The 26955-nt window shown below is 39.3% G+C and overlaps 1 protein-coding gene across 1 annotated transcript in view; it reads right to left on the bottom strand.

Moving 5' to 3' along the window:
* ZNF385D (zinc finger protein 385D) overlaps positions 1–20681 on the bottom strand; it is a gene marked incomplete at its 5' end in the record, with an annotated part of 425027 nt that extends 404346 nt beyond the window's left edge. The window contains one exon of the mRNA XM_084282803.1: positions 20576–20681. Within this exon, the coding sequence (XP_084138929.1) occupies positions 20576–20681 (106 nt within the window). The remainder of the gene's footprint in view (positions 1–20575) is intronic.
* Between the last annotated feature and the right edge of the window lie 6274 nt (positions 20682–26955).

The raw sequence follows: 26955 nt of genomic DNA on the forward strand, positions 1-26955 counted from the left end.
TCAGGTTATTCTTTTGAAGACTCAACCTTTGTTTCATGAGGGTTACCCTTGGACTCATGATGTAGATGTTATGTCTTACCAGATCACATTCAGATGAATTTGAAAGCCTTTGTTTTCTAGTGGCCTGAGAATATGCAATAAAATAAGACCAAAAAAAAAAAAAAATGCAACTGATACAAACCCCTCAAAGCTAAATCCAAAATGTATCGTTACACTACATCTAAATTATACTACGTGCAGATAAAACAAGTTGCGTAGCATAGCACATAAAATGATGTGGATAAGTGGTAATTGCCATATATTTTTTATACATCAGAAATGGTGAATATAAAACATCCATCACAAACAACAAAAATATTCTGAGTTTATATTTTTCCCTCTCTCTATATGAATTAGAATTTCAATAACCTTCATTCAGAGAAATATGATTACAACAACCAGCAATTAAAAAAAAATAGTAAAACAATAAAAAGAATTTTTGTACATTACTCATTTAGATTTCAGGCATCTTTTAGTGGTAGAAGGTTCTTCTATTTAATTAATATAGAAAATAATACTGATATGACAGATGCTTCTCTTTCTTAAAATATCACCCTAAAATATACACTTTACTACTTTAATACTAGATACAGATGCATTGGCAATTATTTATACTTGTTTTCACAGTGGTGACCATAATGTTTATTGTTGAGAAACTCTTGCAGTAAAAACATACAGCTAACCTCAACCTCATTGGAGCAAATGTCATGCCAAGTCACAGATTCTCCAAAACAGATTACATAATATGCAACATCCAATGTAACGTGTACATCATTCCTGAAACCAACTAAACAACACTACAGATGAGATACAAAACAAAACAAAAAAAAAAATAGAAGATCCAAGCTCTTCACAGAATGTAGAATAAAGATATAACTCCCCTTCTTCACAGAATGTAGAATAAAGTTATAACCCCCCTTCACAATAATTTTAACTCAGAAATTCATTGCTTCAGTATGTCAAAGTAAATAAAATATTTTTCTATTCTCAAATCAAAAAGTGTGGTGTTTATTGAATGGAAGTTATAAACATACAGGCATGCAACTACAATCTTTCCTCAGAGTTTCATGCCTAATGGTCTATTCTTGTGATTGACAGCTCTGGTAGACTCAGCTGAATGCTGATTTTAATGAAACACCATTTTTCAAAGGGACACCATTGTGCCAGAATTATTTTTGTCCTAATCATAACTTTCAGCCTGAAAGGGCCTCTCCTTTTCTCCTCCATCCTCAATATAATTTTAAATTGAAATACAAAACTCTTTTTATTCAATTTGGTCTACTGATTTTCAGTAAGCTTTGCAAAAAGATATTTTCTTGTAAAGCCAGAAAGATAGACCATTTTGAATAAAATAGGCCTTGGACAATTTCTATAATAGAGGGCTCCATTCAGATCAATGTGGTATGTCTATCAGGAGACCTGTCATCATCAACTGAATACACAGGATCTAAACAGACATCCAAATCTCCGAAAATGTGAGTCTTCCTCTTTACAGTGAAAATAAATTATAGAATATGACCACTTACAGACCCCGCTACAAAAGCTTTTCAAACGTGCATGAGGTGTTAACCAACACAGCTTTCCACGTCTGAACTTGGAGGCAAATGGACCTGGCATAACTGAGCTCACACTGAAACACTACAGCTATTGGCATTAGCTAGCTCAGGCCCAAGCTCTTTACTGCAATGCCTGTCAAGATTTAGGGGCAAAACTCAGAAGAGCTGCGTATCTGCAAACTGGATGTGCACCCTTGCTGAAATCCCACATTGCAGCCACTGTGAAATTACTGTCAAGCACCAGGGCTGTCTGCATATGCACAAGAAAGGCAAACCTTACAAATTCAGTACTGCAAATTCAAGCCTGTCTGTGCACAGGTTTTGCAAAGGAAAATTTTAAAATAGCTGCATAAAGCTATAGCTATTTAAGACTTTTCTTCATTATGGCCTTACCATCCTGAAATTTTTAAAGGCACTGTATACAAAACTATTTTTTCAATACAAGTCTCCATGCAAACATCAATAAATTGTGAAGGTTTTCCTTCTCTTTTTTGGTACCCGAATGACATTCATATCTCAACTTACTAGCACATCATAAAGCCTTTTCTTAGAGCCCTCGCACAATAACTGATGTTCTAGATAGTGGAAGTAGGTAATGGAGTTAGTAATACCATGCACAGCTCCACAGAGGTAGAGTACCCTGAGGCGTGCCTTCAAGAGGCTTAAATTGCAAAGGACTGCAAAAAAAAGACTGGGAAAGGAAAACAAGACATAACTACTGCCTAGTGCTGTTGCCCTGTTTGCAGCTACACAAGAGTCATTTGTCACCCAGTGCTGTATATCTGAAGCAGCCCAAATGAGCCGAACTGCTGGCTGCCAGGCTTGCATTTTCTTCCCAGCCACTCATTCCCATCCCCTCTCCAACACACACAGCCTGCCAGACCAGCAGAAAAACAGGACGTTTTACTTCTTAAGAGTGCCTTCATCTGCAATTTCAGCAATTCTCCACTCAACCCCTTTGAGAAATATCTAATACCAGCATAGTTACAATGCTGGCCAGGCTCACCTTGTGCATTTTCAGTTTTACTTCCACTTGCTCCAAGCTTTGCGAATAATCCCATCCCAGCCTAATATTTTAGTCATCCTTAGAAAACTTTGCTACGCTTTGTGAATGCGGGTACATCAAAACTGTATAGTGAATGCAACCTGAGCCCATCAAAATCACATAGCCCCCAAATGCTTTGCAAGCAAGTCTACTCTTCAGTCTGAACCTTAGATAAACTCCAACATAGAACAGGCAACAAATTCTCAGTTTGCACTCCTCTATGCCTGTGGCTTGGTGATGCCCACTCCCCCCATCACCTTCACTGGAATGCCTTGCAACAGTGTCAGAGACAATACATTGCAGTTACATTTAAGCTCCTTCCAGTGGTACATCTAGCACCAGACAATGGGAAAAGAAGACACTTAACCCAAACTTCCCTTCAGAACACAACTCACTGCATCTGAGACACAGATGTTTCAGGACAATGTGGGGGCATGACACATTCATCACATCAGCCTGCTCCTAGCCCTTGTTCAAACAACACAGGCATGGTCCCTGAGGCAGCTCGGGCAGCAACAGCAGAAGTCTCCTCCTCAATTCTTGTAGTCCTATAGCCCTTCCAAGCCTTTTTTCTTTGCTCACTTCCTTGTTCACTTGTCTGTTTTGAAGCAGCCTTGGTCCTTTATTTGTGTTTCTCCATTCATGCTGCCAGATATGCCCAGAATTTTGAATTTCAGCATTCACATTGCCTGGATACATTTCCCCACTCTAAAAGGAGTCCAGGAACCTGGTAGGTGCCAACCTGGTTAACACAGAAGTAACAAAGTATGGTGCTTCAATAATTGTGTGGTTCTGGCTGTATTAACTACGAATAATTATAAGAACACAGGGGCAAAACTGGCTGTGTACCAGCACTGAAATGGTGAAATGACATCAGGAAAAATAAAGGGCACACAGACAGATTATATCAGGTGTTAAGTTATCTCAGAGTGGGAGAAGAGCAAGAAGACTGCCTGAAGTGGGAGGGTTGTCCTGGATGCAAACCTTCAACTGAAGGTAGAAACTGTTTCCAGAAGACAGTTATTTCACTCTCAGGGTGGACTAGCTTGAAATAAAAGAGCAAATGTAATAAATATATTGAAAGTTATATGTGATTGTTTATATATATATATACATGCAAACATTGTGTCTAGACTTGGAATAGCTTGTCCATTAAACAAAGTTATTCAGAGAAAACCCTGTTGCGTAAAGAAAGTCATAAGAAAGTTTAGCCTATTCAATTAAAGACAGAGGTCCAGATAAGCCAATAAAATATGCCTTCTTCAATTCACTGCTGAATTTCTCTGCAATTAAATTTACTTAGGGTCAAAAAGGCAATTTAATGCATGATTATGTGTTGAGTCTGCATTCTTTTTCTAAATTATACAATGTGGTAATTTGGTTTTTAAAAAGAAGTACTGTAGAAGATCTACACACATCCCAAAGGCCTATCAAACACACAGTGCATTAGAGACAAAAATAATGCATTTCTTCTTTTAGTCATAGTATCGTTGACTGATGCATCTAAGAGCATTAGGCAATAGTGTCAGACACAAGTGCATTTTTAATTTCCTTCTGTCACTTTAAGTCCCTTTCTTTCAAATGCCTACTATTATTTTTCCTGAGGTGTGAGTGCTAGGTAATTTGTTCCTTCAAACTCTAGGCAATTTGTTCAGTCAATATATGTGTGAAAAGTTGCAATTATAGGGAGAACTGACAGCACTGTACATAACCATTTCTGCCATTTGCTATCAGGAAGACCTCATTTTCAGAAAATTCTCATTTGTTCAGAACTTTGCCAAACTTTAATTGCAATGACACTTTATAAGGTTCAATATCTGTCTCAGATTAATAATAATAATAATAATAATAATAATCTTGAAACAAGGCAAAAGCTCTTTAGGACAATTATGCTAGGGAAATATATTGTTTGCCAATGAATATAGAAAAAATTACTGGATGTGAATGGCTCAGCAGACAGAGAGAGGGATAAGAAAATACAGGAGGCAACTGAAAAGTAAAGTTTTGAGGAGTCTGCCTGAGAAGGAAATTCAGACTTGGAACCAGGAAAAGCAGAACTAAAAAATTCACATTAAAAAACTGAAATGAGGAGTCAAAGAGAGTTTTTTGTTTGTTCTTTGTTTTAAATGAACAGCTAAAGTTAGCATGGTTAAGAAAGGCATATCACATACACTATAGACAGAGGGGTGACTGAGATTAACATGACCAAGAAAAGGCTCAAGAATTTGGGTTAAGTAGGCAAACAGGAGCCAAGATTAAATGAGAAACAGGTTACAGACATGTTTCTAGAAGGGTCATGCACATGGAGAAACTGGAAGGTTTATTACCATATCCCTCTCCTGCCTGCTGTATGCCAGCTCTTCTCTCCTCACTGCTGTCCCAGATCTAGATCTACATTGCACAAATGCAGAAACTGTCCTCAGTGAAACCACGTGGCTACGTACTAGTTGATCACCCAGATCTGCTCGCTTTTGTGTGAGGACTGCCTGCAAGTCCCTGTTTCAAGCAGATGTTTATCTTAACTCCCCTTAATCAACTGTTGCCAGTTGTACAGTAGTGGCATGGGCTGCAAAAGGTGAATGTGGGCAATAAAGGATTCAGTTCCTCTAATCCACTGCTTTTCCCTGTGCTGTACTAATATACAGCTTTCAAGCAATGCGAGTAGTCACACTGTCAGCTAGGGATCTGATATTTTAGCACTGGCCATTGGTCTCTGCAACCAATTTCGCCTGCATCTCTGAAGACTCTGCTAGCAAACATCACAGTGTGCAGTCTTCACACCAGTGCTTGTTTTGGGGAATCTCCTGAAGTATCACAGTGCAGCTAACATGGCTTAGTTTCCACAAAGTTTTAGAACCCCTGACTCCCTAAGGATTCTCTTTGAGCTCTCTTCAGTTTCCCAGACATCCCTATGCTTCGCTGTCGTCTCACTTCCACAAATGCTACCTTCCCTTTCTACCTTTAATGTAGACACACACACACTGCCTGACATTCCCCAAAGAGTTAATACAGTCTGATTGCACAGAGCTTTACTGCCTCTTCCCTGAGATTCCTTTTCCTTGTAACAAGAACATTATCAGCAACAATTCAACATCTAAGAGCTCCCTTAGTGCCTGTTTCAATTTCCTTTGAAACATCCCAAAAGCCAGGCTAACTCCAAAGTCATTCTTATTTACTGATATCTTCTAAGAAATAACAAAAAGTTCTCAGCTCCAGTCAACTATCTGTGTGCTGAAATCATATTCTTGAATTCACAGACAGACTTGGATTCATAGCCTGGGCTGATCAATTGCTATATCATTATATTCTTATCTTTGATAAGAGAAGGGACTCGCTGTCCACTCACTATTAGATCTGTGATAACCGGTTTATTGAAATCTGCAGATCTTTTAAAAAATTTTTGTCCCCTAATAGATCCTACTAAAGCAGGTAGCTTATTTTAATATCTCATCTAATGATTTGATCTTTACCTGGGAAACGTCCTCACTGTTTTCCTCCAAATATAAATTAGATAAATTAAAACAGTATCTCTTTACTGTTTTACTGTGTGATTAGCACATCAGTCAAATACCTTTTTCAGCTCTTGAACTGGTCTGATCATTATTGTTGACCACCACATATCATACGCCTCCCCTGCTTTCTTTCAATACTTAAATACTTCATCTTCTCCACGTCTTTTAAATTCACTGTGCTCACCTTCATACAGACTCAGCTGTAGAATGCCCTTCATCTGAAACGAAAACCTTCTTCTACTGTTTTGTCTCCCTCTCAGTCACATTCTTTGCTATTGACCTCCTTTGATGAGCTACAATATTTTGCTTTTTGCATTTCAAAAAATATTCCACATTCATAAAATTAAATTGTTTACTCAAGAAACTACTGATAAGCAATTTCATAAAGTGACAATAATACTCAAGCTTTATGCATGCATACTTGGCCAAATGCTACCTTTCCCCAAAATACATATCGCTCTCTACCCTCAAAAGCCTACAAATTTGCCTTAGTAAATTTCTTGGTAACAGATCCATTTTCCAAAATGCAAATAGCCCCTATGCAGAAATTAGCTATACATTTCCGTATGTTCAAGCCATAAAATCCAACTTCTGACTCACTGACAGGAAGCCACCTATGACTGTTTGAAAGAGTTAGGCAGTGCTGTGTCCTCTAACAGAGTTCTGCATATTCCCTTCCACACCAGGCACTCTATTTTTATCTATTGATATATGACATTTATTCATATCATATAATACATTTATATATATAAGTGCTTTTCATATTTTGACAGGAATTGTATTGTTTTACCTCCAAAAATCTCAAGCAATTCAATTTAGTTGAAACAGTCTTTGCCATCTTTCACCTGAAGTTGCAAAATTTCTAATTCAAAGCCAATTAAGGGCCAACACACACCGAATGATGCTTATCGCTTTTGCCTAAGTTGAATTATTCACAGCTCATTCCCATTTGTTGAAATCCATTTCAGCTTTGTCTTCTGGCCAGATACATTGAAGTTGCCTCCTACCGGAAGGTTCTCTTTTGGCTAATTGTCAGTTGGACATGACTGTACACTGGTAGGACCAGCTCAGTCCAAATATGCACCTTCAATCAGCACCATCTGTGTTGTTCTCCTCCTACTTCATGCAACTTGGCTGTCAAGGCATATAAAATTAATTATAAGTGCAGGAGAAGAAATATGCTCTCAAGTTGAAAAGCTTGCCAAAGGGAAATGTAGTATTAATAATGACATTACAATGCTTATTTACTGCAGGGAACTTTTCATTATCTTTCTGAAGTTAAGTAACAATATATCTGGTGATAACCCAAAGGAAAGGAGGCTGCAACAGTCGGGGACACTGACCCAGCAGAAAATGATTTTTTCTGCTAGTATATAAAGCCCAATATTGGGGCTGCATCATCTTCTCACTCAGGACAAGAATTCCAAGGGTTGAGTTCCTGCCACAACTACTGGTCCACCAGCACCGACTTCCCATGCTAGAAGTGATCAGTGACATGCGGTCTGTCACTGCCCACAGACAGTCTGCAGTCACCTCACAAATCAGATTCTCCCTTTCTATCGGTGATTTCCATAGAGTTCTCTAAGTCACATGTACTTAATAAAAAAAAGACATCTACCCACTGGCACATCAGTGAAAACAGCAGCTTCAAAAGACTACAGTCATTACTAGCACTTGTCTTCATGTTGTGTGAATTGAGTTTGGTTTTGATTTGCAAAGCTGGGGAGGTGGATTACTCAGAATTATTCTTCTATTCTATCTGTAATTATACCAATAACGTTTACAGTGTTTGTAAAATCAATAGGAGTTATCTTCCTGGAATTATTGGCATAAACTCAGCAGAAAGCAAGTAAAAAATATAAACTTTATGGTGTTGTGATGTAGATAAACCTGTGGAGCTATGGATTTTGTGGTTCACCAAGCTGACAGTATGGACTCCTATTACAATTGCATGCATGCAATGTTCACACACAAGACAAAACATTAATATCTTTAAGAAAATCACATTTAGGACTATATTTAAACAGAAGATAATTTATATAAGTAGAGGAGTTGTTAGTGTACCAGATGAAATTTGAGTAGGCAACTGACAGGAACATCACATCCTAGAAAGAAGCAAGAGGTTATGCAGGAGGGGGCACCACACTGAAATTCTTGCTTTTGACAGTAAATCTTGGATTTAACTGAGGTCATGGGGACTAAACAAAAGCTGAAGAACTTTTGGAACAGAAAAGACATGGAAATGAGTATATCATGAAAAGATGAGTAAGAGGGGAAAAAAAAAAAACAGTAGTATATTTAGAGTCTTTTTCCTCCCATGACTGGTAACAGAAGGATTTGTGGCAGAGAGGTTACAGCAGGATAATATCAGAATACTAAATAAGACTACAAAAATGAATGAGGAGATATGACAAGATAAAAATATTCAAGCATCACAAACAAAACTTTATTGAATGGAAAAGGACTGATAATATATTATCACAATTATTTTAATTGAACATAATTGTTTTAATTCCATGTGCTCAGATTACACTTAATGGAATCAGAATATATACTTAAATTTGTGTATGTTCCTAACTTTCTGTATTTTGAATATTCTTGATATATTTGATATATTCTTGATATATCTTGATATATGTGTGGCAAAATTTGAGTCTTAAAAAAGCAAAGAGGTATTTTTCCATTTTGATGGGAAGCAAAAGAGATGCAGAAGTTACACAGCTAACATCACGTATACAAAAAAAAAAAAAAAAAAAAAAAAAGTATGAACAGACTTTCCGTAAACATAGCTATTACACGTTTTCATTCATTTAACTGTGAGGTTTTTATTGACAGCATTAAAACCATTCCTGAATGGCTTTATTCAGGAATCAAAATGAGTATCTACACCACAAATATCTATTATTTCAGGTCTTAACTGAAATCAGCATGTTATCAAGTTCTGGGAATAATTATTCAAGTTGACATAAAATTTATTTCCAAAACATTTAGAAGCAAGTCAGTAAATAAGCAAGGAAGGTTCCTGCCTTTTCTAGAAAAAAGGCTTAGTTGTGAACAGATGCACCTGAAACAGTATGAAACTAGGCAGTTTTAAGTTTTAGTTATTCACGCTTTGCAAATAAAATTTTACCTCACCAGAGGAGAAAGGAGAGAAATGACAGTTCTATCTTGACTTTCACATCAAGAAATTTACAGCCATCCTATCTCTGTCAAATCTGATTATAAACCAGGGATCAGCAGGCAGGAGATTAAAAGCTCATCTGAGTAGATGCAACAAATGAAATTGATGAGAATTGCCCATAGTGCGCCAGTTTTACAGACACAGTCAGACGGAGTGACATACTATTGGAATTAAAAATATGAGCTTTCTTATTCTCTCTCTGGCTTTGAAATGCAAATGAAGACTGCTGGAGTTGTCGAACAGCAAGTGCTAACCTTTTTATAAATAGTGAGAGTCTTCTCCTGTTAACAAGTTTTATGGAACACAGGATCAGCATTATATTAAACAGATATCCTTGCTGATCCTTTTCTTTTTCTTTTCTTTTTTCTTTTTTTTTTTTTTTTTTTTCCTGTTATTGGAGAATTTTTCTTCATATGTATTATATGCATTCAATTTCTATGCTGGAAGAAAAGGAAGTACTTATTGCTACATCTGCTGTTATGTACTTCAGGTGCTGCATCAAAACTAAAGTCATTTGAGTACTTATCTACCTGCTTTAGAGAAGCCACAGCCCAAAAGGAAGTGGCCGGGCCAGCTCTAAGGGCAGCAAGCCCTAGAAATAGATGTTTGTGTACTTTATCCCTATCAGAAGGATGATCAAAGAGTTAAAGAGATAGATCTCACTACTTAAGAAGAAAGTGGTATGTGTTTGTTTTTTTGTTTGCCTTTTTTTTTTTTCTCTCCTCAAAGTTGCCTTTCCCACAACCACTAAACAAATAAATGGCATTCTGCTCTTTTTCAGTTGCCACAATGTAATTTACATTTACCAAATACTTTTTTACTGACTTTACAGCTTATCACCCTCATATGTTTTGAGCATGAAATGATGCAAGTTAAAAATGGGTATCCTTCAATTTTCTGATACTGTGTAAAACCATGACCTTTCTAAGAATATACAAAAGTACCACAGAACAGAGAGTCATCTCAGCCACTAGAAGCAAACAAAGTGACACATTCTAAGTCTCCCCTTCCAAGAGCAACACCTTAGAGAAGAGGCAGACACACACAAGCACTCCATACAGTACCTAGTGCTAATTTGGGAGTTAACGTGGGCCCAAATCTGTGCCTGTTCCTTCAAGCACAAGAGCAGATGCAAGTGCATTCAGGGCACTGCTTCCTATAGCACACAAGCGTCTCTCCCACAAATGTGTTGAGTGTAGGAGTAGCGGACAGAGTAAGTTTAATTTCATTCTCCATGAACTGGAAATGCAATTTCTCCTGCTGCACCCTGGGAAAAGTACAGAAGAAAAACTATCCTCCCACTGTGGATTTACTAAAATTGTTTTATTTTTTTAATGAATGGAAAAGAGACAGAAAGAAATCCAATGCAGAATAAAACTCTGCTGCTCATACATTTTTTTTCAATTATACTATCTAAAATAGATGATTCACTTTGACATTTTGAAAGTTTTGTTGTTTTGTTTTTGGTTTTGTTTTTTTAATCTTTAGTGATAGCTGAAAGAAAAGTTTTGAAAAAAAACCAAACACTACACAGAAAGTCAGAATAAGCACTTTCCACATCCTCCTTATCCCCCCACATTTTCCTTTAGGAATATTTCTACTTTTATGGCATAAATTCTTCACCTGAAGTCAAACCTTCTGTTTATGGCATCACAGTGGTTGCTGTGGAGGTGATTATGATGTACAAAGCCAAAAGCGATGAGTTCAAATTTGGAATGTGCAGCGGTATCTTGCTAAACTTGCCTAAAGTAGTAGCAGATACTAAAAAAAAAAAGTAGACCATGTACATTGAAAACAAGCAAATTAACTTTTTAACGACTGTTTCCAATCAGCTTTCATTATCACAACTGTTTTCAGATACGTTACTATAATGGCTGTAGAGGCTAAGTGCTAAACTACACATATGGAAACAAGCAAATAACATGAGCAGACAGTGCTAACACAGATGGCAGCAGAGTCCTAACCACGCTCTTCAGTAGTGCCTGCTGTGACTGCTATCTTCTTCTGTAGCAGAAACATACAGACAACAAATTGTGGTAACACAGATATGCACTATGCAGTGCTGCTCTGACAATGAAAGTACTTAATGTCACCCTTCATACAGCACATTTCTCTACACCAGATTCCAGACTCAGAATGAGTTATGACCAGAGAACACAGATTCCTGAAAAAGCTATTAGTTCACTCTAATTCCTTCTGCTACAAGGATTAGTTTCACACACACCTTCTCACACATACACACATTTAAAAATACAACTGTTCAAGGGCAGGTGCTAATTCCCAAGAAATATGTTAAATATTACAAATGGGAGAAATCTGTCTTGCCATTTGCATCACAGAGTCAGCCACTGCCAAATTTTCACACCCTTGGTGGCAGAAAGAGTCCTTAATTTTTCCCTGCATCAGGAAAAACATAAATTAGTTAAATTAACCAAATTAGTTTCCAAACCAGGTGTTCCCCCTAACATTGACACCTGAAGTATTACCAGGAGTGCACAGGTTATAAATCTTTGTAGATAACACTTAAATAGATCCTACACTAGTTCTCTTCCTTTAACATTGCTGAAGAAAGGTGCATGTACCAGAAATCGATGATCTTACTCTAGAAGAGAATAAAAGGTTAAAATGAATATTGAGGCTGGACCTCTAAATCAAGACAGATACATTCAGGAGCAAACTTCAACAAATTTAAGGAAGAGATGAAGCAAAATAGAGCAGTCTAGAGACTGAAGCCCTCACCCCTATCAAACACAAACAAACAAACAAAAAACAGCAGAGTATTACCTTTCAGGCTCTTTGCATAATGACCAGGGACCTCTGTTCTATAACTACATTGGGATATTCCAATTACTCAAGTTGTCAAGACTCTTCTTACCACAAAATCTCGCCTGCACTTCTTATTTATGCAGTGGACAGCCTCAAGGCTACATACCTGGCACACTGTATTTCTCAAAAAGTTACCATGTTTCTCAGTGCACTGTTATGTGGGATTGCAAGCTTAAGAATGGCTGCTTTTACTCTTATTCAGAAAGTCATGCATACAAGCAAGTTCTTAGTCTTATGTGGTATTTTTTCTGGAACAAGGCAATTTGTGTTATGTTTTACAAATGATACTTCAGATCATCTGAAAAACCATTTCAGCACCACTTCCTCTTGGCCCAGTTTCTACACAGACATGGCCATCATGTAGAACTCCCACTTCCACAGAGTTTTTAGGCTTGATTTTGAATTTGGACTTGGGAAAAAATAAAAATGTTTGTCACATTTTGTGCTTTCTCCTTCCTTGGATATTTTCAGCAGTAGACCTGAGAAAAACCTGTGCAATTTGTTCTGATGTCACAGCTGACCCTGAGCAGGAGATTGAACTGGAGACTTCCTTAGGCTCCTTCTGACCTGAATTATCCTCAGTTTCCTCCAGATGTACCAAACAGAATTAGAGTATAATGGATGGAAATATTTTAACTTGATTTTAAAAAGAGCCATACAGCTTTGTGACACCATACTGATAGAGAATTTTGCAACCTTCGCCTTTTAAACAACATTGTCTTAAGTTTGTATGTCTACCATCAAAATGGCATTATGGTGCTACAGGAATAAAATACAGCAAAAAGCTGGCCACAATCCAGGGCGCATCTTCACATTGATCCCTTCCTGCAACAGAAGAATTGCTGAAAGTTATTAAGAACTCTGCAAGTCCCTCAGGTGTCACTTAATCACTACTTCTGTATGATCATCTGTCTGTGTCAGCCCCCAGAACAAGCTGCAAAACAAACAAACTCAAAAAGCCTAGAAAATAAGCTCACCAACTGCTATTGTGCATAAAGCAAGTGGCTACGTCCCACAAGCTCAAATCTTTCAAAGATCAGAATCTCATCCCAGTCACTACAGTTTCTGCAGAGTGATCCTTTGCATGCCTTTACAATTGTAATATAGCACCCTCCCAAGAAGCAAAGAAATTGATTTGGACTGGTTTCTCAGCCTAGAGATTAGGAAAAAAATACTGCACAAAAGAAAACACAAAACATGTTCCTTTTACAATCAGACTATTACCAGCCCTCAGTGAAGAATAACCAGACTTTCTCCTGTTACACAATGAATAAAAACATTGATAAATTCTTCTTTGCTTTGTTAGAAATTACTTCGGTAAGCCAAAGGTTTGGAGCAACCGAGGCTGCACCATCAACATAAACAAGTGACCAACCCCTCAGGCTACTTCATGTTAACTGAAATCAATATGTGGACTCAGAGCAGCCAGCCAGAGAGAGCCAACAAAGTCCAACATCATCCATACTGGAAAAGGGAAAGACCATGTTTCCCTAAAGCATTTCTTATGTTCTAAAGATCACTTGGAAAATCCATTTTAAAGACAGTTGAAAGTATCTCTTGAAATCACAAACAGATAGAAGGCCAAAAATTTAGCTCTAGCTTAAGAAAAAGAAAAAAAAAGTTATGAAAAAAGATTGCATTCCTATTCCCTCACTCCCTCTAACTCATCCTAGAACACTGTAAGCTATACATTAATCAAGTCAAGTTTAGAATATAAGGATGCCTTACATTTAGAAATGATGCAGAAGTCTGGAAACATTCTGCCCAGCACAGCAACTCATCTGTTCTGTGATCCTGGCTGATGTGAATGCATCAAAAGGGTGCCTTGATCTTTCCACATACAGCTTCTGATTATAGAACCTCCTCTCACTTACCTCTAAAAAATAAAAATGATTTGTACACCCATTTCTTGTCTAGCAACAACCATGACCTCCCACATGAAACAACAGTGACTATCAGCCAAAAAGAAGAAAGTGGTGGGGACACCTGGTTATACTATATGTGAATTTCCTCAACCCAGCTTCTGGAGAAAAAAGAATCACTTCTCAACTTCCCATTCCACCCCCTCACTATAAATGCCAGCAGTTTAGACAGCTCTAGTTTCAGAGTTTCAGAGTAGTAAGTATTGAGCTAAATACTGGAATGGTTTATATAGCAAAGCTCAATGCAGTCATTGACAATAACAAGTCCTTTTTCTCACTTCTTTCAACAGGCTCTTGGTTTTGTTATCACAAACTAACAGCTCTACTTTAATCCACCCCCAGGAGAAGGTTCTCCCCACTAATTCCTACTCCTCTTTTATGCTTGTAAATACTTTATATAGGAGTACAGCATCAACAACTCTTTATGAAAACTGGCCATAGAGAGCACACAAAAATATTCTTAGACATCATAGCATGCAAGACAAGATCACAAAACCACCACCACAACAACAAAAAAAATCCATATATTTTACAAAACATGTAGGTTTTGTTTGTAAAACAGATCCTTCAGCATTTACTAATCCTTCTAAACACAACAATTATTATTATTATTTTTCATGGAAATAATGAGAATAGTTTCAATAACATCACCACAGTCTTAAGGCTATGTGCTATTAAATGAGTCAAGGTACAGCCCGTTTAATACCTTTTTAATAAAAGGACACTGAATTGCAAAATAGTCTGCTAAAGTAGCAACCAGAACACCATCTGCAAGCCCATGGCTATCTGCATTCACACGGCAAGAGGTGTGAATTTGCACCTGCTGGCACAGGCTCCCTGCCACTTGGCACCTTTGTTTACACCATGCCACTTGCCTGTTGTAGTAGAATTACTAAATATCAAAGAAGCCCACAATTGTTTTTTTTCATTTTCTATTTAATGCTTCAATATTTTAATTAGCACAAATTTAAAAATGATCAACAAAATCAGAGCATATCAAAGAGAACCTACAGTAACAACATTCCTGGTTTAACTGTTGTATGTGTATGTGTATTATGGCTGTGCTGTGATTTTGTATGATTAGAAATCCTACAGCCTCCACCCGATTTCATATACATGGAGGCAGAATACAAAAATGCTACCCTGGAGTTTCATGAGAAAGAAATTGAATCCTAGGAGGATAAAGATATTCCAGGTTTTGTGATGGCTTATCCTGCTGCTGCTTAGAACAGCACTGGGTCAAGTCCAGCCCAAATACATATGGGAAAGCAGTCGGGAGTTGCCACAGTTCCAATCATTATGGCAATGTGATGAAACAAATTCAGTGCATAAACAGACATTCCAACTTTAGTTAATGGACAAGATGATTCATTGTTATAACATGGCAAGACTAAATGGAAAGACAAAGGCAGAGACACTAGACTGAGCGCTGAGACTGGAAACTTCCAGATGTGAGTATAAAATGCCCCTGAGCCAGGGTTATTCAGAAATATAAAATACTTCAGAATGTACTAAAATGAGATAGTTTCTATACTTCTGTCAGAGTAACTACTTCACCTAGCTTCGCAATTTAAACCGCAAGAGCCAAATTATCAAAGTAATTTTTTCCCCTTTTAAAGCACACCTTGCATTTCCCAGCAAAGTGATTTGTGACCTCTGTCTGATTAAAACTCTCCAAATCTTCTTTAAAAAGAAAAAAAAAAAAAAGGTCTGGATATGGGTTGGAGAAGTCATCTTTGGTTTCTAATCTATATTTCTCTGCAGAAATTGAATTTAAATGAACATCATAAAACTGTATTTGCAGTCAGCCTCTAAATTCTAGATGCTGTGTTTGTCATTCCATTGTAAACTCAGATTTAGAATAATCTATGGCTTTGTAGCTCTGGTTACTTATTTATAATTGTACAAGTTGTAATGTTAAGGCTTTATTATTGTCATAAATAAACTCTTCCATGAACTAGGGGGAAAATGTCATATACAGCCATGTTACAGGTATTTGCTAATTTTATCATATGCATTTCTGGCCAAGAAGAGTATGGTTTTCTTCACCCACCCCAGTAACACCAATGTGAACTTATTTGAAAAATACTACAGAAGGAAAACATTTTTCAAATTTAAATAATAATAATAATAATAAATCAGAGACTACCAATGACTGCTACCATGGCTTTGAGTTACTGAGAACCCCAAGCCTCACGGTAGAATAGGAAAAAAATAAAAATAAAATAAAAATAAAAATAAAAATAAAAACAAAAACAAAAACAAAAATAAAAATAAAAACCACAACAGAACTTGACTCGAGTCACACAAGTTCTCTAAGTAGTTGTACCTAGTATACATATAGTAGTACAATTAAGTTAAGTGGTATCAGCTTGTGTTCACATCAATGGAAAGGCTAAGAGAGTTAAAACTCGCTTAGTAAACCAATCCTTCTTGCTCTTCATGTCAAATCCTTTATCCATCCATTTCCTTTGAATGCCATGTCTTCACAGCAAGGTCTGCATTACACATGGCAAACATGCTCCCTGGCTGATGAAACAAGACCACAGGAGCAGATGAGGCATCTAAGTGTTAGTAGATCCAAACAGAAACAACATCAATGTTCATACTTGATGAACACATAGGCTAGAAAGCGTTTTAGGTTTCAAAGTTTACCTGCAGATTATTCCAGCTGAGCACAGAAAGGCTTACTTGCTTTGAGAACTTATATTCTGTTATATTAAGCAGACATATATAACGCCTACATGAATTTCAGACATTCATTTTTACAAATACCACAATAAGCCACAGGTAAAAAGTGAGGTGTAGAGAACTACGCCTCCAGCACAACAGAAGATTTGGTTATGACTGCCTGAATACAACCAAGAACATTATTTCCCAGGAGAGAGAGAAAGAAAAAAGGAAGAAGCTGACAGAAAATACTGAAACACATTGTGAATATTTCAGAAAGAAATGTGTGAAGATTATACCATCTGAAATTGGAAAGTTTGTAGGACTCTTCATTTTTCTACTATCAACTGTTGAATTAGTCCAATCCAATCGCAACCAGAAGTTGTTAGCATGTGTGCTAACATCAAAGCATGTGCACCAGGAAAACCATGGTCAGGCTTGTAGGTTTTTTCCTCCATCCCATCCTTTCCCTAGTTCAACATAGAGAATTCCAATTCTCTGGATCTACAACATGCTGACTTCCATCCTTACCTAATGAAGGGGAGACAACAGATTCTGTCCTGTTTTGTGACAACTCTAGAGAGGCTAAGACTAAAACTAGTCAGCTGGCCCAGGTGGAAAAAAAAATCTGTGTTGCTTTAGCTCGCACTTATTTATTCAGCCTGCCTGGGTGTGATCCAACATATTGGCATGATACTGACTGATTTCATTGTGCTGGCTGAAGCACAGAAGACTTACATTTCCTAGCCTAAACTTGGCACATTTTTGTGAGAAATTAAAAAATAAATATTTGAAGTAATCATGTTCTAATACATCACTGGTGTGTACACACTCCTACACATACATCCAACACTATTTAGTTACATTTTTCTCCCTGCAGTTTTAATACTAATGATGCAGAACTACTAGTTTACTACAAAAGTTTTATGTACCTATAAAAATGTATATAAAAATATTGCTTTCTCCTCAGCAGTTTTTGTGGCATCAGATAATGTAAACATTTTTATCTCTCATAGCTTCTAGTCACAAACTTTCTATACCTACTCCCCAAGGGAGGAGGTTTCTTCAATGCATACAGGCATCTCAAAGTTTTGTTAAGTAGTACAGCAAAACACTACTTGATTTACATTGTGGTTTCCATTATGCTACTCCTTAACATCTGCTTAGAAAGCCTGTAGAAGAATTCTGGCTGTAGCTATCCATCTGGTTTTCAAGCTCTTGAGAGATTTTACAGGTAAAGTGCTATAAAAACAAGCTTTTTATAAGATCATTAATATTTATCATCTTATCAGGATCTTGAACTTCTTGTCTTGACAAACACGTTGTTTACTGTCTAGACCACAGCAGGTGGAAATGTTAGTCCTACTTTTCATCACTTTGCATTTTTCAAAGTTTCATTCCATGCAGAACATAAACTTCTGTCCATGAGATTACAGAAAACGTCATGTTTGTATTTGCATTTTGAAGCATTTGAAAAAACACAGAAAAATCTGAGGTCACGATGCCCTAAGTGCATGGTTCAATCATGAAAAAGCTTTTTTTTACTTGCAATTGATAACATAAAGTTGTTGATGAATAAAGTACTGAATAAGCATACTTGATATAGAATCATATCAAATAGCTCCATGTCAAAATAAATTGACAGCTATATTTACTCACACAAAAGGCAAGAAGAACATCAAAGCTGGCAAATACTTGTAAGTTGATGCAGTCAAAAGGCAGGCTTGCTCACATGTTCACAGCTCAGTGTGCCTGCAGCACCCAGCCAGCCTTAAGTGATGATTGGGTAAATGTATCTTAATCCAAACACACACAGAAATGTCATGCGTGGTCTTCAGCTGGTGTCAATCATAACAGTGCCACTGAGATACATGGAGCTGTGCCATTTTTTTGCCGACACAGGTAGGTGGCCAACTGGAACAGTTTTTGCAGCAAGAAGAGTAGGAAAGAACAGCATTATTTGCTAAAATTTAAATTCTTTCCTGTTCCTGCCACCTCCCAGTTTTGTTGTAAAAAATGAATAGTTCTTATTTCACAGAATCACAGAATCACAGAATTTTCTAGGTTGGAAGAGACCTCAAGGTCATCGAGTCCAACCTCTGACCTAACGCTAACAGTCCCCACTAAACCATTTCCCTAAGCTCTACATCTAAACATTTCATTTTGATGATTGCATGCATGCATGTATGAATGAGTTGACCTTGTTAAAAACTGCTGACAGCTCACTTATAAGTAAGATACACCAAAAAGTAAAATCGTGATAATTCCTAAAACTCTTTAGCCTGAATATTTTAAGTACGTTTTCCACTCCAACGCAAGGTGGTCAGTATTATATTACTTAAGTCCATTATTGGAAAACAAAGTGTTTCTAAAACTTTGAAATTTTGAGAAGCATATTGAAGTCATACTGCACCTTCCCTTCCCACATAAAAAATACAATAAATAAATATACATATATATTTAAAATAAAATAAAATAAAATAAAATAAAATAAAATAAAATAAAATAAAATAAAATAAAATAAAATAAAATAGCTCACTGTAGCATACAGTCAGCAGTAGGGACAGAGAAATTAGGTCTAATTTTGTTTTTCATTACATTTGTTGCTGTTAATGGGTAGTAAATGACATTGTAAATAAGTCCAGTGCACCTTGCAAAGACAGTACTGTAGAAAGAGTGATTACCCTTAAAGAACAATTGAAAATTAACTGGGATGCGAAATATCTGTGCTGCAGTGTAATTTATGTTCCGTGTTGATATGGTAATTACTTAAACCAGAACTTAGCGTCGCATGATACTTTACAAAACACTTCTAAGAAGCAACAGACAGACTGAAGCACACCACACCTTTCGGCTACCCTTAAGTAGAACCAAGTTATAAAATATCTCCCCATAGTAACTAATTTACAGTATAGAGATACTGATAACATCTTAATCTTGACAGCATACCGCAGCATCGCAACTACACAATTATGGCAAACTTTCTGGCGGTCAAAGAAGGCTTTCAGCCCGGCCTAACCCCTAGCACCAGCCGGTTTGTGGGCAAACACCGGCTCTAACGGGGGCAGGGGTGAACCCCCCCGGCTTGGCTGCGCGCTCTCCTTGCGAGTTATCCCCACTGCTAGGATCACAGTCAGAGAGGGGAGCCTAAGTACTTGCAGCTACAGCCAGCCATTTGTATTCTCTAACTGGCCAGCATTCCTCCCCTGCGCGGTCATTTCTCTCGGAGTTTTTTGATACCCACTAAGGCTTTGCTCGGACTTTGGGTCCGCTTCCTCCTCGCCCTCTGGCAAAGGCGGCAGGGAGGCTGCCCGGCGGCGGCGAGCGGGCGGCAGGCGGGTGACAGCGGTGACAGCCGCCTCGCAGCACGAAGTTCCCCCGGGGGCTGCCGAGCCCCGCAGCAAGCACGGAGCGGAGCCTGCACCCGGTTCGGCCCCCCCGGGCTCGGGCTGGGACCTCGCAAACACCTCGGGAGGGGCGTCGGGAGCCGGGGGAGCCCCGGCGGGGGTTGGTAGCGGTGCTTCCCCAGCGCTCAGGGCAGCCGCAGGCAAGCCAAAAAAGACCCCGAGGACTGTCCCCGGGTTCACCGGCCGCAATCGCTTTCCGCCACGATTAAGGACGCCGCGATCGCAGCGAGATGCTCCTCTCCCCGGCGCCCGGCAGCCAGCAGACGAGAGGCGCAGCTCCGGCGGAGTTGGGGCGCGGTGACCCCCCTCCCCTCGCACCCACGGGCGGGCGAGGAACACCATCAGCCCCCTCCCGGAGCGACCCCAGCGGACACCCCCCACACACAGCCCGAGCCCCCGTCCCGCCCGGCCCCTTACCGTGCGGTGGCGGCTGGGGCTTGCCGCCCGGCGGCTTCTCCTTCCTGCCGCCCGCCGCGCTCCGCAGCCGCCAGCCCGCCGCCCCCCTGCCCAGCGCGCCGGCCATGCCGCGGCCGGGGCGGCCCCCGCAGCGCCGGGCCCGGCGGGGACAGCGCGGGGGCGGAGATGGGGCCCGGGACCCGGCGGCGGGGACGGGGACGGCGATGGGGACGGGGGCGGGCGGGAGGGAGCAGCGCGGTCCCGGCGGTCCCGCCCCCGACAAAGCCGGCGTCAGGCAGCGCCGCGCCCCCCGCCCCGCTCCTGGGAGCTGGGAGGGGGTTTGGGGGGCGGCGGACTCCCGGGGACAAGGGGGGGGGCGCGCAGCGAGACCCCGTCCCCATCCCCGCCGGGAGCCCTCCTCCCACGGAGCTTCGCCGAGAGCCATGTGTAGGTTACCTCCTGCCATCCCCAGCGCCGGTGCCGCGCGCTCCTGCCTCCATCGCGGTGTCACTCGGCCGGGGGGTGCTGCTTACAGAGAGCCCCTGTGCGGGGAGGCAGCGGCAGCCCCTCTCCGGGCCCCCGAGACTTGGAAAGTGCCCTCGATCGCTCGGCGGTCCCACCAAGGGGTGCCTGCCATGCAAGAAACACCCCGTCCTCTGAAACGTGCGGTCAGCTTAACACCGGACCTAATACTTAAAAAGTTACAGGCTCGGAGATGAATATTAGCAATTTTCAGGCGAGACCAAAAAACAACAACAACAAAACAATAGTTTAAAATGCCGCTGTAGTCCCGAGGATTTGGCGGAGCGGTGTGTTGCATAAGTACAAATGGTGTGTGTAACTTTTGTTTGTAATCGTGGTAATGACTCCACTTGTATGTCAAATTACAGCAGTCACTGCAGCAGCTCTGGAAAGGTATTCCACAGTTGCTTTTTAATTTTTCATGCACATATATATCTATATGCCATCGGCACCTCCACCAAGTGTATCATTCTTTCTATCTGCACACTTTGAAACGCAGAGAAACTGTATGCAGAACTTGCATTGATTCTCCCATTGGAAGAAAAGGAAAAGAAAGCCTCCTCCCTATGTCCCATATCCCTCTGCTACCCTGACTTCAAGAAGCTTATGGAGAAAAATAAGTAGGGTTCATCGTTGTCATAACTTTAAAACTTATTCTTTGAAGACTCGATTGGACTGAGTACCTAATTTAAAAGAGAGAGTCAGGGAGAGAGGGAGAGCTCCTCTTGGGTTTGTAGCTCCAACAGACAAGGTGTAAAGAAGCCATAATCTGTGATGGAAGAGCAAAGCTTTGTCCTCCACAGAATTTATCTGCCTCTCTTATGTGGTCATCTCGTACCCCAGGCTCTGATGATCAGGCCTCCCCCCTGTGCCCACACCCTGGTTGTCCTGCCTGAGCCCTGAGCCCCTAGTGCTGGCAGCCCGTTGCCGCTGCCTGCTGAAGCTGGGGTGGTTTTCATTAGTGCTGAGAATGATTCATGCGAACCAGGATTACTGACCTTGACCTGACACGTACAGATACACCCTGTGGTGATGAATGTAATAGAATAAACAGTTAGATATGACTGCATATCCTCTCTTGTAGGGCTGTTCTTGCCCAATTCTATTGCATTGTAACACAAATAATGACTCATTTGCTTACCCTCATAGCACATTTAGAAACCTGCTATTCATCACTGCTTGAAGGCTCTTGAATAAATACACTCCCCAAATGATTGATTTAAATCAAATATATTTCTATCACTTGATCCTGTTTCTGTTATTATTGATAATGACTACACATGTGGATGTGTGGTGTATCATCTCACTGCTGCTTCACATTAGGATGTTTTTTATAGTGAATAGTCTTTTGTTAAACGTACTTTTATAATTACATTTACACAGGGGAGGAAGGGGAGAGAAAAACAAAAGAAAATATAGCTGTAGAAGAGCCCACTCTCCATACACAAAGAATATGAAACTTCTACAGCAATTAGTTGAAATGCAAATTAAGAATAGGGTATAAAAATGTTTTGTATAGAACAGTATTTTTAAGTGATATAAAAATATATAGCAAAGAATTTGTTTTATATAAAACAAAGAATTAGTGTGGAGAAGGAAAAGTCTGTAATAGTTATATGCAGAATTAATATTCCAGAACAGGTTTAATAAATAGGAAAAAAATAAAAAAAAAAAACTTACCTCTTAAATTTAGAATCATAGAATGATTTGTGTTGAAAGGGACCTTAAAGATCACTCAGTTTTTGTTTTTGTGCAAAGAGGTATTTTTGCAGAAACTTCCAGAGCTGGAAAAAAAAAAAAAAAAAAAAAAAAAAAAGAAGTATTCACAACCCCTTCCTGAAAGATTGATTTTTCCATGATCAACATTTAATAACTTTCATTTTTGTTTTTACAAAGGAATGAAGACACAAGAGCATTCTTAAATATCATTGTAGAGTGTAATACCTGTGATTTAAAGGACCACCTTGCTTATTCATCGTGTGCAACAAAAGGTGTAATGGAGAATATGAGCAGCCTCTGTTGAAAAGAAAAGGTACAGATATCATAAAATGATAATACTGAAATGTTGTATGATACCACTATGGCTCATAATTTCATTCCCTTAGTGTAGCATCATAAGTTGCAAGCTAATTTTTGTTTATCCTTGTTTATGTTTCCTGCTCATCTAATGATGAAGATGTACAACCATTTTCTTGTATTAACTTGGGGCTGTTTTACCACTGGTGAAGGAGTATTTGGATGTCATATCCCTCTGTTAAATATAATACTTGCATAGATGCATTAAACAGACTGGTGCTTTGAATACATGTTCTAAATTTTGCTTACACTGAATTGACTTATACAGACCTTCACAGACAGGAGCATTAACATAAGCATTTCTGCTTAGGCATCTGTTGTTTTACCTAAGAATAATATGGAAGAGTTTCTGATAGGATTGTTCTTGTTTCCTTTGCAGAGAGGAGTACAGAGTAGCTTTTGCATTCACAGTCCACCTGAGGATGACATCTCAGATTTGTAAGCAGTCAAATTCAGCTCAGTCCACATTAGCAATCCAGCTCTAATATGGAAGGCCCAAGGCAGCTCTGCCCCTGCTCATCTTCCTGTCCACAACTTGCTGTCAATGTGCTTGTAATTTACCATTGACAAGAATTTCCTCTCACTGCCTTTTGGTACTGAAGATATATGTATGTTCTTCTAACCCAGACAAACAGAAAAGCTAGATGGAGTAGAAAAGCAATTCACAAAATGATACCAATTCCTTGCAAAGCACCACTTCATGTTCTACTGGGGAATCTGTGCACTTCCAGGAGATGCCTCCAGGTTATAATGCACTGTGAATATGAATACACTCCTGATTTTGTACAAACCAGACAAAAAGCAGAATAACCACAGGCAACATTTTTCTGGGCTAGCCTACGTGCCTGCAGCTGCCCTCCTCTGCTTTGTACCAGTGCTGTGAGAAAGCACCTGAGACAAAGTTTTCTCCTTCACTGCAAAGAATGCACTTGCATTCATGCTGTGCTTTGGGTCAGCCTGTGTGCACTCCTCTTCTTCTGTCTGGTGCTAGAGGAATCAGAAAAGCAATGGTACCAGCCGCAAGGAAAGATGCAGAGCAGGGGTTAGGTTGCCTTGGGGACATCAGTGTGCACCCCCACCACAGCTTCATGATCCTCAGTATGATCCTTCTGAATCTTCTTGCATGCACCGAGAGCAGTTGTGCACATGCTAGCACCAAGTCCAGTGGACGTACAGTGCCTGCACGGTGAGCAGCCATGATCCTCACCAGCTCAAAAGCGTGAGAGCCATTGGTGGCTGAAGCTGTCTGAGGACAGCTTCAAGCCCAACCTGAACCAAGTCATATCCTGTGCTTCCTGTGCTCATACCTGTTTCATGGAGCTGAGAATGGGTTTAGAGCACTAGATACACATCATTAAAGGGGAATGTCCAATGGTGTCAGGACTTAGTACTGAAGTCTGACTAAAAAGACAGCCTCTATAATTCTAATTTTCAAAAAAGCAGAAATGTATTCCCAAAATTCAACATATCCTTGGCTCCCAGAATCCTTCTTTTAGATGCAATGTCTTTTGTCCTACTCCTAGAAACTAGGGGAAAGAGAATGGGAAATAATGATGCACTGGAAAGAAATATTTCTGTTCTCAATGCCTTTGTCTATGTTTCTTTCAATACACCTCTGTTCCTTCAGTTATTATGCCCAAGAGCAGAAAACTTGTTTTCCAGCAAGTGGAAGTGAAGAGATGCATTTCCAATGGATAGGACAGAAGATACAATTTATAAGTTGTGCCTACTCTTTTCACACCACACAGAGTTTGAAAAGTGATTGATGGTCTGCCCCAAGAATCTGGGGTGCTAGATGGATGCGCAGTTAGGCAGAATTGATACTTCAAATATGGAGATTTTGAAAGTCCACAGGAGACAGCCTTGACCTTAGAGCATTTCAGTTACTGTTCTGGAAGCTCATATTTGAAATGATCCTACCTGTATTGCAGGTTGAATGTCCAGCCAAAAGTCCATTTTACTCAAACTTCTACTCAAAATCTGACCAGAGGGAGTTACTTGAATCACAGTCCTGGTCCTAAGATATTGTTGTGGGTCAAAGGTGGCTGCATGTTTCTGTCTTTCCATCCAATATAATGAACAACTACAAGATTTGAAATCTCAGGTTCATTTATCCCAGTATTGATGTTTAAGACACTTCAATATTTCACTACATAACTTAGAGCAGGCTGGGGGAACTGTAAGTGCAAGTGCATCACTAACCTGGTGAGCATTTAGAAAGAGATAAGCTCGTATTTTCACATACCACCACTTAGCAGCTCAGAGATAAACTGGGAGTCTTCTGAAAGAAAAAAATGGTATAAAGGGTATTTACTATTCTTTCAGGACAGGTAAGTTTTAATGACTGAAATACAAAATTAATGTAAATGAAATTTCTGTTTTCAAAGAAATTTCTGGTTTCAAAGCTCTAAAGTTATTACAGGGGTGCCTCATAGTTCCTGATGAAATGGAAATGTTTCTCAAGAGCTGGATCAGAAGATACAGTCTTTAGGAAGTGCAAGAGAGAGGATCCCAAGAGGGCACACTGCTCTTGGGTATTTACTAGTGCTTCTGCTTTGGATACCTCTGAGGAATGGGAGTTTAGACAAATATAGAGCAAATGCATGCCCAGGAGTTTCTGAGAAAATAATCACAAGGTCAGCTATAAAAATTCAGCTAAATTCAGCTTGTAATTACCCCAGCCACAGGATATAAGGAAAAAATAACCGTGATAAGAAGGCTTAATTAGATCTTCCTTTTGACTTCTCCTTTCAAAAATTAAATAGATTTTCCCTGAGATTTCTGAATGTCTTAGCAAATAAATTTAGCAATTTGAGAGAAAACTCCCAGTTCTTCCTTTTTCACCCATGTTTTGTGTGATCTGCAAACCTAACCAATTATTTTCTGTGTTGGGTATCAGTCTTTTTCAGTGTTCAAGTTGTTCTCTTATATGTTTCCCTGTCAATGTGTCAGAGATGCATTTGCTGGGATTTAGAAGAAAGAAAAAAAAAAAGAAAAAAAAAGAGAAAAAAATAGTAATATAAATCATTAATAAATTATTTATAAAAAAGTAGTAATATAAATCATTATCAATTTAATATAGTACAAGTGTGTACACAGTACATAGTACATGGTCTAGACCAAGAATTCAGTTATTACAGATATAAACAGAAATGTAAATTTCATATCCTAACTAGAATAACATGCTGCAGAGGGAACTCACCCTGGAAAAAAAGAAAAAAAAAAAGTGAGCTTTTTTTCACCTGTCACCTTCTTCAGGGTTCAGCAAGTCAGGCACAGCCTTAGTTTCTATTTGCAGCTCTGTAGGAAGCTGCAGAAAACCTATTGCTAGGGGCTGCAAGAGAAGTATTGTGAATGAACCATTACTTCCCCCGGCTGTGCATTTCCCTGCCAACAGCTGCTACATCTGTAGTGTCCCTCTGGCATAAGGTGGGTTGCAGCAGCTTGCTGAAAACCTCATGTAGAATTTATGGTACTAGTGACTGTGAATGGTTTGTTTGCCTTTTATTTCTGTAACCATAATTCAGGGTTTACCTCTCTATTTCACTAGAGTTATGCTTGAAGGTGGCACATAGGATTGGGCCCTAACTGTAGCCACTAAAAGCATATCAGACGCAGACAATGCACATCCTTACTGAGAAGCAGAGTAATGTAGGTAAACTCATACATTTACAGAGGTCTAATCACCCATTAAATGCACTACGACTGCATTATGTAGCTCTTCCCTGGCTTTTAGTCAAGAACTATTGCTTTAAATGTTTTTGGTAAAGAACACACTAGTGTGAAGCCACATGGAGTAAGAC

The sequence above is a fragment of the Netta rufina genome, assembly GCF_964035555.1.
Source record: "Netta rufina genome assembly, chromosome: 2".
In the NCBI taxonomy this organism is placed as follows: domain Eukaryota; kingdom Metazoa; phylum Chordata; class Aves; order Anseriformes; family Anatidae; genus Netta; species Netta rufina.